Source organism: Antrostomus carolinensis, unplaced genomic scaffold, assembly GCF_000700745.2.
Source record: "Antrostomus carolinensis isolate BGI_N321 unplaced genomic scaffold, ASM70074v2 scaffold12112, whole genome shotgun sequence".
NCBI lineage: Eukaryota > Metazoa > Chordata > Aves > Caprimulgiformes > Caprimulgidae > Antrostomus > Antrostomus carolinensis.
In genome coordinates this window covers 1-13,307 of record NW_010300208.1, presented here as the reverse complement: position 1 = coordinate 13,307, position 13,307 = coordinate 1, and the positions used below count along the sequence as shown (strand labels likewise).

Here is a 13,307-nt window from a genome sequence, read left to right as displayed (position 1 = left end):
ATGAACCCAGAGAAAAATATAGCAAATCTGCACTCTTAGGGCCCAGGCACCCTCCTGTCTGACATCTTCCTCCTTCCTAGACTATTTGTAAGAACGTGATTTATTGCTCACATTTCCCCCACTGTTGTTCTCGGCTTCTGCAGTGGCATTGGAATGAATGCTAACACTTTTCCAAGTTTCTGACTTCATTAACAGCCCACAAAACTAGAATAGGGTCTATTAATTCCTGACTTTTTCACAGTGTAATAAATTTCTACTGTTCACTTTTAGCTATAGCAAAAACTTAACTCTCTTGTTATTAAGATTTTGGTTTTAAGCAAACTGCTTTTTAGGGTGGGGTTTTTCCGGCTTTGGTTAGTAGAGCAGGACGACATTTAGCCTTAGTCACTCTGGTTTAACCATTACAGTCTTGCAAGACAGGGCTGTCTCCAAGCCCGGATTACTGATGCAATCCTGATACTTGGATGCTGAATGTTCACCAGAGTGATCTTTTGTAATACTGTAGCTCAAGCAGGGTGCAGTTTTATATGACTGGAAATATATTAGTGTGTCAAGGTTAAGTCACTGTATGACAGCCAGACAGGCCTATTTTACTTGGGCAGATGAAATTCTGAAACTCTGCTCATGTTGCTCAGCCACAGCTGTGGCTTCGTTTATTATCTAATTCTCCTAAAAGGATTTGCTGTGGGAGACAACAGACTGCTTGCAGCGATCGCTCCGCTCTGTGCAGTTTACAAAAACTCTTTCTCAGGCTCAAAAGTGGGAGTATGAACCATACTTTATTTGAATTCCTGAGTTAAATAAGTGGCGAGAAAACCCCATGGAGACTGGGGAAGAAAGCATGAAGTAAACAAATTGATCAGATTCACCAGCCTTGTCCAACCTCTGGGAATCAAACTATTAAAATAATAATAATAATAATTAAAAAAAAAAAAAAAAAAAAAAAAAAAAAGAAAGAAAGAGAGAGAAGTAGAAAAGCCCGAAACAACTCCTTCAGATAATGTGCATTTCTTTACTTGTTTATAATTAGACACAATAGAAGGGTTCTGATCTTCCAATAACTGCTTTTCTCCAAAAGTAATTTCTTTCACTGTGACTGAAAACATTATAGGGTTGAAATTTTCATAGCAAGTAACTACAATAAGATTTCTAAGTATGTTGGATCCAAATGAAAAGCAGCCTGCTTTTCAGAGGGGTTGTAAGTTCCCACCACAAAAAACGCTTCCAGAAGTAAGTGCCTTTTAGCTAGATTCCTGAATATGAGGCTGGGTCCTAGTGTCAGGCTGTCACATTGAGTCCCCTCAGAACAAGGTCGTATTGCCAAAATAAGCAATTTAATAGTTAACTAGATTTTCAAAGACAACGACCCAGTGCCCCCTACTGCCCAAATATTCTTACTAGCAGTTAAGAATGACATTAAAAGGCCTTCTAAGCACTATTCTTCTATTTAATTTCTGTCCTCTGTCTTCTTACAACCCCTTTTGAAAAAAATGTTGCTACACTTTCAAAGTGGATACTGATTTTATATTCAACAGAAGACATGAGCCTTTCTTAATTCACTCTACCAAATGTAATTGTGATTTGTATCTATCTAACGCAGTTTGTGTTGAAAGCCCTTTAATCATTCAGATAGTCCTTGCGTGACAGAACAGTAGAATTCTGTAGCACAGAAAAAAGCTGCTGGCTTGACACTGAAGAATTGAACATTAAATAAATGCCAGGAATTGCTTTTGAAAAGCTTCTGCTTCTTCAACAGGACCTCAGAATGGCTGTGGTGGTTACTTGACAAATTCAGCCTATAGCTTTGGCTCTCCTGTCTCCAATGTGAGCAGAAGATATGAGAAAAATCTGGACTGTGTATGGATCATAACTGCACCTGCAAACAAACTGATCAACCTCACCTTCAACTCATTTGTGCTTGAAGCACAGTTTGCTCGGACTTGCCGATATGATTATGTCAAAGTAAGATAACTATGTATTTTAACAAGAAAATATCAGTGAGATATGATCCATTATCCTCTCCATGAAGCTAAAACTTAATTAATAGAAAATGATCTTATGAAGAAATTAAATTGCTTAATATAATAACAATTTTTTTCACTGAGTTAGCTTACTACTCCAGATGACATCCTGCCTTTTAACATCGTTACTGGGACATGCTTCTGTTCTTAGAACTGCCTGTAAAAATCACTCTATTTCACAGAATAGAAACAAAACAGAGCTCAGGCACTTTGAAAGTAAACTTTCAGATTCAATATCATACACAATTGCCTGAAAATACTTTAATTTATAAAAATGTTAATAAATAAGTCTTGATGCTAAATGCTCACCTGTGAAAGCCACTTCCTAGGAGATGAGCATATAAAACATAGAATAGATAGTAAAATACTCCTAAACAAGATTGACCAAGGAGTGTAAGAGATCCTGTTGAGCATTAGAGATGCTCAATGAAACTAGGAGTTAATTTCACATTTTGGTGGATAAAAACAACCTTTCTCATTGAAAAGTGCTTTGAGATTGCATATAAAAAAAGAAAATGGAATGCCAAATTAAAATAGAATGAATTTTTGACAGATTTGCTGAGACGGGACCAGAATGTTCCATAATGAGATTTATACCGTCCAACAGAATTAGTTAATATGGCAGTGAATAATTACAGTCATCAAGAACATCCTGATACAGCACAAAAGCACCTACTGTGCTTTCAAGTAAAAGAAACCGTAATTCCAGGAGGGGTCAGAGAACTTTATTTCTATTTATTTATTTGTTGTGCCTAAACTATTAGTGGCTTATATTCTTTTCTTCTTTCAGCTTTATGATGGAGATAATGAAAATGCCAATTTAGTTGGCACATACTGTGGATCTACGGTGCCAGCTCCTTTTCTTTCTACCCATAATTCCTTGACGGTTAAATTTGTCACAGACAATTCTGTGGAAAGGGAGGGTTTCAATGTGACGTATGCCACAGTGGATCGTAAGTACACATATATACATATTCATATACATTGTTATGACTCTTTTGTTAGGAAATACATATTTAAATAATAGATCATCAATATTTGTTCTAGATATAGGGCCCAGAAAGCTGCAAAGACAATCCTCAGCATACAATCTAAAAGCAGCACTGCTAGACCCCAGTGCAATGTGCATCAGTCTTGGCTGGTTGTGGGGTGGCTGTCAGTCTGGAGTGCAAAACAAGAACACTCCATCACAGACTGTTAACAAATGCTCTGATATTACAGGGAACAAATATTTTTTTGAGTTGTACAACATACATTGACACAGCATTAGCATGTGTTTTACTTAGGTTTTTTTTCCTCTAGAGAGTCTCAGGTAAATACAAAAGTATACTGTCCAGTGTAGTTTTGCTCAATAAATATTTTTTCCCCAGTTGGAAAGGTTTTCACTCTATGATGCATTTATTACTATTTTACACAGGACTGTGTGGAGGAATGTATAATGCAACCTCTACATCCCTGACTGCAACATCTCCTAACTTCCCGAATGAATATCCACCATTTACTCTCTGCACTTGGGTCATTGATGCCCCTCCGCAGCAGCAAGTCAGAGTGGTGGTAGAGGCCTTCCACCTCCATTCTGTCCAGGACTGCTCTCAAAACTACCTAGAGCTCCAGGACTCACCAACAGTAAGAAATTTACAGTTGATAGCATTCCCCATTCACATTTAGCTTATTTCACTCTGTAAAGAGAGAGGAAACCCACCATTTGGTAATAGATTAATTGATGATTCTGTGTGAGGGCCATATCCAAAGCAGTATGCATTGTGGAGCACTTAAGGTGTGTTAACTGGTACACAGACTTCATGCAAGCACATTATACACACATTGAATTAGACCTTGGTTTTGCACTGTTGCACCACATAACAGAGCTGCCAAACACCCAGAACATACTACCCAACAGCAAGTTTTCATAAACTAGTTGTACTTCCTCCCACCCAAGAACCATAATAAAAATAAATGTTCATGCCAAGAAGAGTGTTTGTAGAAAGTACCAGAAAAAAAACAAAACCAAAAACCAAACAACTGTTTATGTTCCTTGTATTATATTATTCTAAACCTTCTTTCATTGATTCTTTTTTTGGCATGAAAATACCTGTCACATTTGATTTGTTTCTCATAATAATTGAACATAAAATGTTCAGACATTATTAAGTGATTTCACTTAGAACTGTGAAATGTGATTGCATAACTGGTATAGAAAGTGCTGAGAGATCTATTCACCTCAAGTAAGCAGAAAACCAAATAACATCATTAAGTAGAAGTAACTTGTGACATGTATTGAATTCCAGCACAACCAAGGATTAGTCCATAGATTCTGCGGCACTGAAACTTTTCCAGTCCCTGAATTCTATTCTTATGATCGCACTGCCATTGTGACTTTCAAATCAGATGAATACATGATTAATAATGGAGTCAGATTTACATATCAAGCCACAGGTAAGCTTGAAGAAATGTCTAAAAAAATCTACCTACCATTCTCTCCGTTGATTCCACACAGCGAAAAGCAATACAGAGATCTGAAATGCTTACATGTTTCTGGTTTTCTGTCTCAAGGTTGCAGCAGAGAGTATAAACAGCCTTTTGGTTACCTGAAGAGCCCCGGCTGGCCTGGTCGTCACCCCAATAATATGGACTGTTCTATCATTCTACGGGCTCCCCTGAACCACACTATTTCTCTCTTTTTCCATGCTTTCAGTTTGGAGGACAGCATCCAGTGTTCACGTGATTTCCTAGAGGTATCAAGCAAGTATGCATATTTTGTGGGCCTGTGTCAAAATCTACTGAATTCAAAGGATATTAATAAGCTTGGATCAAGTCTAAGCTGAACTGACATCAGGGACTAATTTATTGCTGCAGTTTTATGGTGAAAGGTACTCAGATGCTACAGTACGAGGTTAAACAATACACACTATCGTAAATCCAAAACCAATGAATAAATAGTTTAATTACCAACTAACTCATCTTTACATAGCTTTTGTTGATGTTACGCAGTTAACAGAGCAAGGCAGGATTGTTTTCATATGATATTAACATCTGTGCATGAACAGAAAGCCATAAATCTGAGTGCTTTCATTTCAGCAGTAGATTCCATTTGCTTTATATTTTTCTTAAAAATATTTTTTTCTTTAAAAAGCATTTTTTCTTTAAAAGAAAAGGAGCATTAGTAACAAGTATAAGATACTTTCAAAGGTACTGTATGTTAATGTAAAGCATATCCTCCTACACAATCCCCACTCTGTCCTTTCACGCTTTGTCAGATGACAAAAATCAGATGTTTGTGGCAGAATCATTTAGTACTCCTTTCACATCCTCTTTACTGTATCAAGAAATGGATCTGAGCACCAACATTATTGGAGCTCAGAAAAAACCCAGATTAAATCTGAGCTGTGTAATATGATCTGTGTCTTAATCTGACTAGGGAAAAGAGTGGTCTGCAGGGTAAAGAATTAATTTTTTCATCTGGAATATTAATATTTCTTATGAAAAGTAAAAAATGGGCTTGAATTACAAAAGCACATCTTAGCTACTAGTCAAGTAATTTTTTTTCAGTCAGGAGATATACCACACCATAAAATTTATCTACTTGTTTCTAAATATACTTGTTCTGTGCAATTACTTACAAAACTCAGACAGAGTGGTTAAAAGTCTCTTTTTCCTTCTATACAAGAATATATAGTAGGAAAAAAACCCCAGTATTAAAATAACAAGTATGGTGTGCATGCAAGTCACTACATAGTTTGTGCTGTGCTTGTATCACTGCATAATTGTACTGGTGTATAACTGGCATAGGGATTTAATATTGACAATGTTTTTTGTGTCCCTTGAAGGTCAGAAATGGGAGTGATGTGCAATCACCACTACTTGGCAGGTTCTGTGGAAACACTGTGCCCAGTCCCATCTTCCCCCAAAATCATGTTGTGTTCCTTCATTTCAAGAGTGATTTTTCAGGGGCTCGTGATGGATATGAAATTACTTGGACTTCATCAACGAGTGGTAAATCCATAATTACAAAATAATTCCACTTAGCAATTGTACATAGAGGGAAAATACAGAAATGTGAATTCAGCCTGCTCAGTTTGGTCCCTGCCACATCAACCTTTGAGACGTTCACAAGCACCCATAGTCCACCCTATTCCATCACTGGAGAGAGGTAGTTATTCCTGAAGACCAGTGGGGTAAAATCCATTTTATGTGATGGAAGCAATTCCCTCTCTCTAATGCTGACTTTAGCAACCTCAGAGGATGTAGTCCACTTAAGCTGAAGATCGACATCTTTCACTGAGAGGTCAGAAAATATCAGGAACATCTATCTTGGCATCTACAAAGTGGTGGTGGTGATTCAGCCTCTTCCATTAAAACTCCAGTTGTGATATGCCCTACAATCTAGGCACAGCTAAGCCTGAAGAGGACTGAAATTTGTCCCAAGAAAAAAACCTTACTATAACGCTATGTAGTGACTATATCATAGATACATTCATAAATGGCTTATGAAATGGCAGTGAATATCTGAGTAATAGTTTGTTAATGACACTAAGTTACTGGAGGTAGGAAAGCTCATGGCCAGCTGAAAAGCACTGCAGAGAAACCTTATTGACTGGCATCGTGATGAAAAAGCAGATAAAGTTCAGGGTAGGAAAGTGTTGATGAAGAACATGGGCAAAAAAAAAAGACAATGCCAACTTTACTTACAAAAACATAGGCTCTGAGTTGACTCTTAGTAGTCAGCAACAAGATCTTGGGGGTAAAACAGTTCCATGAAAACAAGAGCTCACTGCTCACCAGTAGTCAAGTAGGCTAGCACAATGCTAGGGATTTTGGGGAAAGGAAGACAGAACAAATAGATAGCCACTGTATAAATCCATAGCTCACACACAAATTGAATGATGTGCACAGTTCTGGTCTCCTCCTCTTATAAACAATCCAGTATAACTAAGGACTCGACGTAAAAAATGCCTTTTGTATGAGGTATGCTGAGACTTTTTAGTCTGGTTAAGGAACTACTGAGGTCTATAAAATTCAGTGATATTGGATGATAAATATTGATCAATCATTCATTGACTTTTCCCATAGAAGAAATAGAGGCCATCGGATAAAGCCAGGAGGTGGTGGCTTCAAAACCAACCAACCAAAACCGTTCTTCACACAGTATGCAGTGAAGCTGTGGCACTCTTTCTGATAGGATGCTAGAAATTTACATGGATTTGAGGGCTACCTGAACAAGTTCATAGAAGACATCTGATAAAGAGTATTAAATACAAAGATGCCACGTCTGGGAGCTGTGAGCTGAAAATCATAGAATCATAGAATGGTTTGGGTTGGAAGGGACCTTAAAGATCATCTAGTTCCAACCCCCCTGCCATGAGCAGGGGCACCTTCTACTAGACCAGGTTGCTCAAAGCCTCATCAGCCTGGCCTTAAACACTTCCAGTAATCTGGGCGATGATCTGCACATGTTTACTCTTACTCTATAAACTTGCATTTCTGCTTCTTCCCACTGTTGGAGACTGAATTTTGGTACAAATGGCCTTTAGTTTACTTAATATGACTATTTTCTCTGAGTTGTTCTCTGCTGTATGTTGCTATCAGATGAAGATTCACTATTTTTTATTCCAAATAAGAGTCAAAGAAAATTTGTCTCTAGTTGAGTAGTTGGGAACTTAACTGACCAAGGCACAGACTTAAGACTTTGGTTCCTGTTTCAAAGAGCTTTTGGGGTTTTGATTTTTAAAATCCAGTGATGGTCTAATGCCCATTGCATATTCCTCTCAGGCTGCTGAAGCTAGAGCCTCACTTCTGTCTCTTATTGGAATAATGTTCTTATCCACATTCATTATTCCAGCTTCCAGCATCTCTCTGGCAGAGTACTACTCTAATACTTTACTAGTGTACTACATCATGTAGTATCTTGTGAAACTAAGCCTTCTAAGCTAATTAACAGTGTCTCTTTCCAGGATGTGGAGGAACATTATACGGCAGCACCGGCTCATTTGCCAGTCCCAGCTACCCTGCAACTTACCACAACAACACTGACTGTGAGTGGGCCATAACTGTGCCCAAGGGAGGAATTGTCACAGTGAACTTTGATTTCATCAGCATTGATGACCCAGGGGATTGCAGTAGCAACTATCTGATCCTTTACAATGGGCCAGATGCCAGCTATCCCCCAGCCGGGCCGTACTGTGGGATGGTATGTATTGCCTACTCTCTGTGCCTCTTTAATTGGTTAAAATTGATCTTTACTGTTTCATATTTAGGATTGTTTCCCAGTTCTGCCATGAATTCCATACAGATGAGAGGAAGTGAAGGCATAAAGCTTGTGTGGCACCTTAGAAGCCCTCCAACGTAGACCTTACAGTGACATCTAGTGGGATGCATCACCCAGCTAGTTTGTTCTGTATTTAGTTGTATTTGTGACTTAAATATTTGTAATACCCTGAGGGAGAAATGGAAAAGCAGCATCTAGCACAGACCCGAGGTCCCTTTCAAACTATGGTCCAATTTGTGCCTCAATTTTAACTCTCTAACTGGCTTTTCCAAAGGATCTTTATGTTCTCTAAAGCTTTTCATTTTTCTTGTCTTTAATTTTAGGATACAAACATCTCTCCATTTACTGCTACATCTCATCAAGTCTATATAAAATTTCATGCTGAATATGTGACTTTACCATCAGGATTCCAATTAAGCTGGACAAGCTAGAACACTGTTTATGAGAAATATATTACTGTTCCTTGCTCTACTGAAGAGACTGTAGATCATAAACTAAGTTTGAATTCTGTAGCTGTTATGAATTTAGAGTTCTGTCAAAAAAATGTGATCTCCCATTGCACTGAAAATAAACTATTATCTACCCAACTGCGAAAATTAGGTTTTGCTAGTTTTTGAAACGTATTTTTATATTCTTCTACATAATTTCAAATGCTCTGAGTAAATATGCCAAAAAATTTTTATAGTCAATGTTATAGGAAGTGAATAGCCAGGATAAAACATAAACACAAAATATTCAACATGAAGTTGATAAAAGGAGCAAAGATATGAATCTGTCTTTAACTAGTTCTATATTTATGTCATTTTGTCCCAATAAAATCAGACATTGCTTAAAAATGGCCCCTGTCCTACTACTGTTTACGCAGATAACTTTGCTGAAGAACTTTCTGTAATACTGTGGATTGGGTAAAAGAACCCAGCTGAATAAGTACTCAGGCATTCACTCAAGTTTAACACATTAAGGACATGCTGTGGTACCAAATCCTAACCACATCCAGAAGTAATGTCAGGATCACGTTCAATATACACAAATATCTGTGATTGTATTTATTGACCTATATCTTTAAGCTTCAAAATCTATTTTACAACTTAACTTATTAAAAACCTGTGAGATTTTTAGCAACTGATTAACCTGCCTAGTCACTTTGTAGGCAACTTCCTAGACATCTGCAAAACAGCTATTACTTCAGAATAGGGCAGACATAAAAATATCAACTGACTTTTGACTAGAATTAGTTTGCTCCTTCCCAAGACTAACACACATTATGCATAAAAAATATTGTTGGCAGGGCATACAGAGGACACTGATTCCCACCCTGAAACATTTTTTGTCAGCACTCAGAATGAATGACCAATTTGTTTCCTGAATATCACCTGTGATGGACAGGCAAGAGGAATTTACGCCACAGCAGAGGAACACAGGCCTTATCAGAACTCCCTCTTCTTAACTATTACAGTCACAGTGAAAGTAATTCCTTAACATGATTGTTGCAGAAATTAATTATGAAATTACATTAAAGTGTTAATGGCAGTTCTAACAAAATCTAGGAACTCCTTGAAGATTTCCCAGTGAATGGCAAAAAAGACATCATTCCACCAACGTACAAAACTTTATAGAGGCTGAGAGGCTATCCTGGTTAAATGAAAATGTAGAAAACACAAAACAGACAAAAAGGTGCCAAGCTACAAAATACAACTTGAAATGACCTTGGAATAAGTTAGAAAGAGAGAAACCTATGAACTCCCACTCACTGACAGAATTAGATGCTCAGAGTCCATGCCACACCCATACTAGCAGTCAAGGGGTGATACAATCTTTGTCCAAAAAATTTATGAAAAAGCCCATAAAGGAGATAGCAAGCAGTAAAGAAAACAAAGTCATCTGAAGTACCTGGAGATAAAGCTACAAAATAAGTTCTAAATATAGCATCGTGTAGGTACAATCAAGCATGGCTTCAACTGTTTTGCCTGCAGAGATCACAACAAGCTTATTTCTTCTTTGTGGACGGCTGCATCATGGAGCTTTGTGAATGTGCATCGTGTTTTGACATTCCGATGAATCACCGTGGATTTGGTGCAGTTGGTGCAGAGTAGAGAATCCCCGCAAGATCTGGTTGCTGTCTTTTGCTGCTAGGTGGCTGGTCATGGAAGCATCAGATTTTAGGCAAGAATCAGCTTGGCAAGAATGTTGTCATTTTCTGCATTTCACCATCCTGGAGCACAGCTCATCTGAAAGCCACTAGTGAAAGGGAAGGGCGTGTCGCCCCAAAACAGCTCCCTGCCACTGCAGGAAGTGCTCTGTGGTACGTTCATTTCTCTTGTTACAAGTGGCTCACACCCTGACCGACAATGAATTCTCTAAACCTTGGCCTTGTCAGGAGCATGAACTGACAAACAATAAAAACCTGTACATGGTTTTAATGAATGAAGTTAATCAGTGGATTTTTGAGACTGGTATGAGCCACACATCACACAGTTTATGGACATGAAACTGGGTTCTCCAAGGACAGCCCCGTCCCCTGTGCTCACCGCGCTGAGGTTGGCCTACTGTTTACTTAGTGAATAGTATGTAGATGCAGTCTGGTGACCAGTGGTGTTCATGAGGCCATTCTGGTAACAACACAACCTTTGGCCTTAAGCTCTAGAGGGGAACTGTAGTTAAACTGATGAGTTTGCTGAAAGCTGTACTTCGAAAAGATTCATTTCACTACAAGAAAAAGCATGCTTCACTTTAAAGCAGATTAAATGTTTGTGGACATTTTTTGATATGATAAATACTTGCTCTTGGCATGAGTTTCTGTCACAATGTCTAACAAACTTTATGGAATCATTGAACTTCTGCAGAAGAAAAGACTAAAGAGCACTATGAATGGGAGGATGAGAATTTGTAAGATAAATATTTTTTTAAACCTAACAAGAACTAATGCTTGGTGCATCTGTAAATGTTACAAATACTCCATACCTGTGCAGAATTTTATTTACAAATAAGTAAAATGCATGAGGTTCTTTAGAAAAAAAAATGAAAGTCCAGCAGAGAATTTGTGCTCATGAAGACTATTGAATGAAGCTGCTGGTACAAGGTTCAATTGATCTAACCCAACAGACTCTCGCCAAAAATAGTCAAAGTCTAAAATTAGAGTAAATTATCAAACTCATTCTTTAAAGAAACAGGAACAAAGTAACCCACTGCTGTCCTCTAACATTTTATAGGAGGAATCACAACAGAAAGACCACTGCAGAAGTATTAAAGTGGAGGTCCTTAAAGGAGAGAGCTGGTGCTAAGCCATGTTTCTGTCATGGAAGGTAAGGAGTAATTTAAAACACTTGCTTTAAAATGAATGCACAGCAAAATCAAACAGGGACAACTAAACAGATAATTTAGAAAGAATTATCCCATGAAATTACTCTGTGTTTTTGCAGTGTACAATTCAAAAGGCAAAATCTGTGTTCAGTAAGATTTATGGCTTCATCTCACAATACTGGCATGAACATCTTTGCTTTTACGTCTGTGCACTTAGCTGTCTATTTTATAGATAATGTCGTAGTTCTGAATGCTGCGTGTTCATATCGTAATACCCGCACGACTCCAAACAACCTCCCCCCTGTCAGTGACAAAGCACGGATAACGAATGCGCACGTGCTCACTTCCTAGAGCCTGCATGTTTTAACTTACGTGTAAATCTTCTTCTGCATGTTACTATGCATATTTATTCTTACATAAAGGTGTATTTTATGAGACAGTTAGATATGAACAGTAAGCACTCCGGAGACTAGGATTTGAAGAATAAGCACTGAAAGGTCTGTAACAGTATTTTTTAATGGCCTTTCCCATGTGGCAGGGCTATTCTTTATAAACAATAAATGAGAAGTAATACCAGAATAAGATTGTTGGGGCTAGAGTTATTTGAAGTAAAGGAGAGAGAAGATATACAGATAAAATGCTAGAAATCGTAGTGCTGGTCAATTTAAAACATTAGCTAATTGTAGTTAAATTTTCAAAGCCATTTTGGCTGAAAAGTGTTTTTTACCCAGCTCATAAAGCAAAGGAGGAGGTGTCTCAGTTTCCTGAGTAACTCAAGGTAAGTGTTCTAGGCACCAGAATTAACATATTCAGTGTAATTATTTTTGTCAGCTGCCAAACTAAAACCACAGAATTATTCTGCAGTTCTGATTTAAAAAAAAAGTAACAAAAAATAATACCACTGGCTACTGTTCATAATAACAAAAACAGCAACAATACAGAATTACTAACAAATAAATGTTTAAAATATTTATTAGCTGATAGTAAAAAGAGGCCAAATTCTAGAATTTCACTTTTATAAGGCAAAGATCAGCAAGATAAATATCGTGTTCCTGTTATCACACATAATTACTGCAATTTTGATGGATACATTTTTAGTAGCAGTGCCTAGCAGTATACAGGTGTTTTTGCAGGTGCATGTTGCTGTTGAATTGTTTTGATGGTACGCTAACCCTGAGTTAATTATATAATAATTGACTGTTATGATAGCTTTTCTTGGAGGGGAGAAAAAGGATAAAAATCGAATAATAATAATGCAAAACCTCATTTCGTACAAAATGAGCTGCTTGTCTTCTTGCGGCCCCACAGCACAGCGAGAGGAGCCAGGGGGAGGCAGGTCCAGTGCTTGCTGCCCGGCTGGAGCAGCTGGGGGACCAGTGCAGGGAGTTCCTTCTCCCCCTTCTTGCAGCAGCAGCTCTGCCACACGACCCTGGCCATGTGTGTACCCCCCAGTCACCTACGTTACCCTGCTGTCCTGAGGACAGGGGGCACATGCCAGCCTCTGCAGAGAATTCAGGCATTTGCCCTACAAACATTTAGGCCAAGTGACAAATTTAGAACAAATCTGACAGATATCAAAGATATTTTATAGTTGTTTCATAAGCAAAAAATCAGTAGCTGGACAGTACAGTGAGACCTAGATTGGAAAAGCCTGTGCTGTGAGCTCAGCCGCTGCACACACGGGGAGGGCTCCACGGGTCGGAGCCCAGACACGGCTGACC

General features: G+C 38.2%; 1 protein-coding gene across 1 annotated transcript in view; it reads left to right on the top strand.

The window, feature by feature from the left end:
• The window catches only part of CUBN (cubilin), a gene marked incomplete at its 5' end in the record, with an annotated part of 64,011 nt that extends 55,220 nt beyond the window's left edge, over window positions 1-8,791 (top strand). The window contains 8 exons of the mRNA XM_010163058.2: window positions 1,757-1,962; window positions 2,812-2,974; window positions 3,439-3,647; window positions 4,310-4,457; window positions 4,575-4,756; window positions 5,849-6,014; window positions 7,973-8,208; window positions 8,610-8,791. Coding sequence (XP_010161360.1) covers window positions 1,757-1,962; window positions 2,812-2,974; window positions 3,439-3,647; window positions 4,310-4,457; window positions 4,575-4,756; window positions 5,849-6,014; window positions 7,973-8,208; window positions 8,610-8,717 — 1,418 coding nt within the window. The remainder of the gene's footprint in view (window positions 1-1,756; window positions 1,963-2,811; window positions 2,975-3,438; window positions 3,648-4,309; window positions 4,458-4,574; window positions 4,757-5,848; window positions 6,015-7,972; window positions 8,209-8,609) is intronic.
• Between the last annotated feature and the right edge of the window lie 4,516 nt (window positions 8,792-13,307).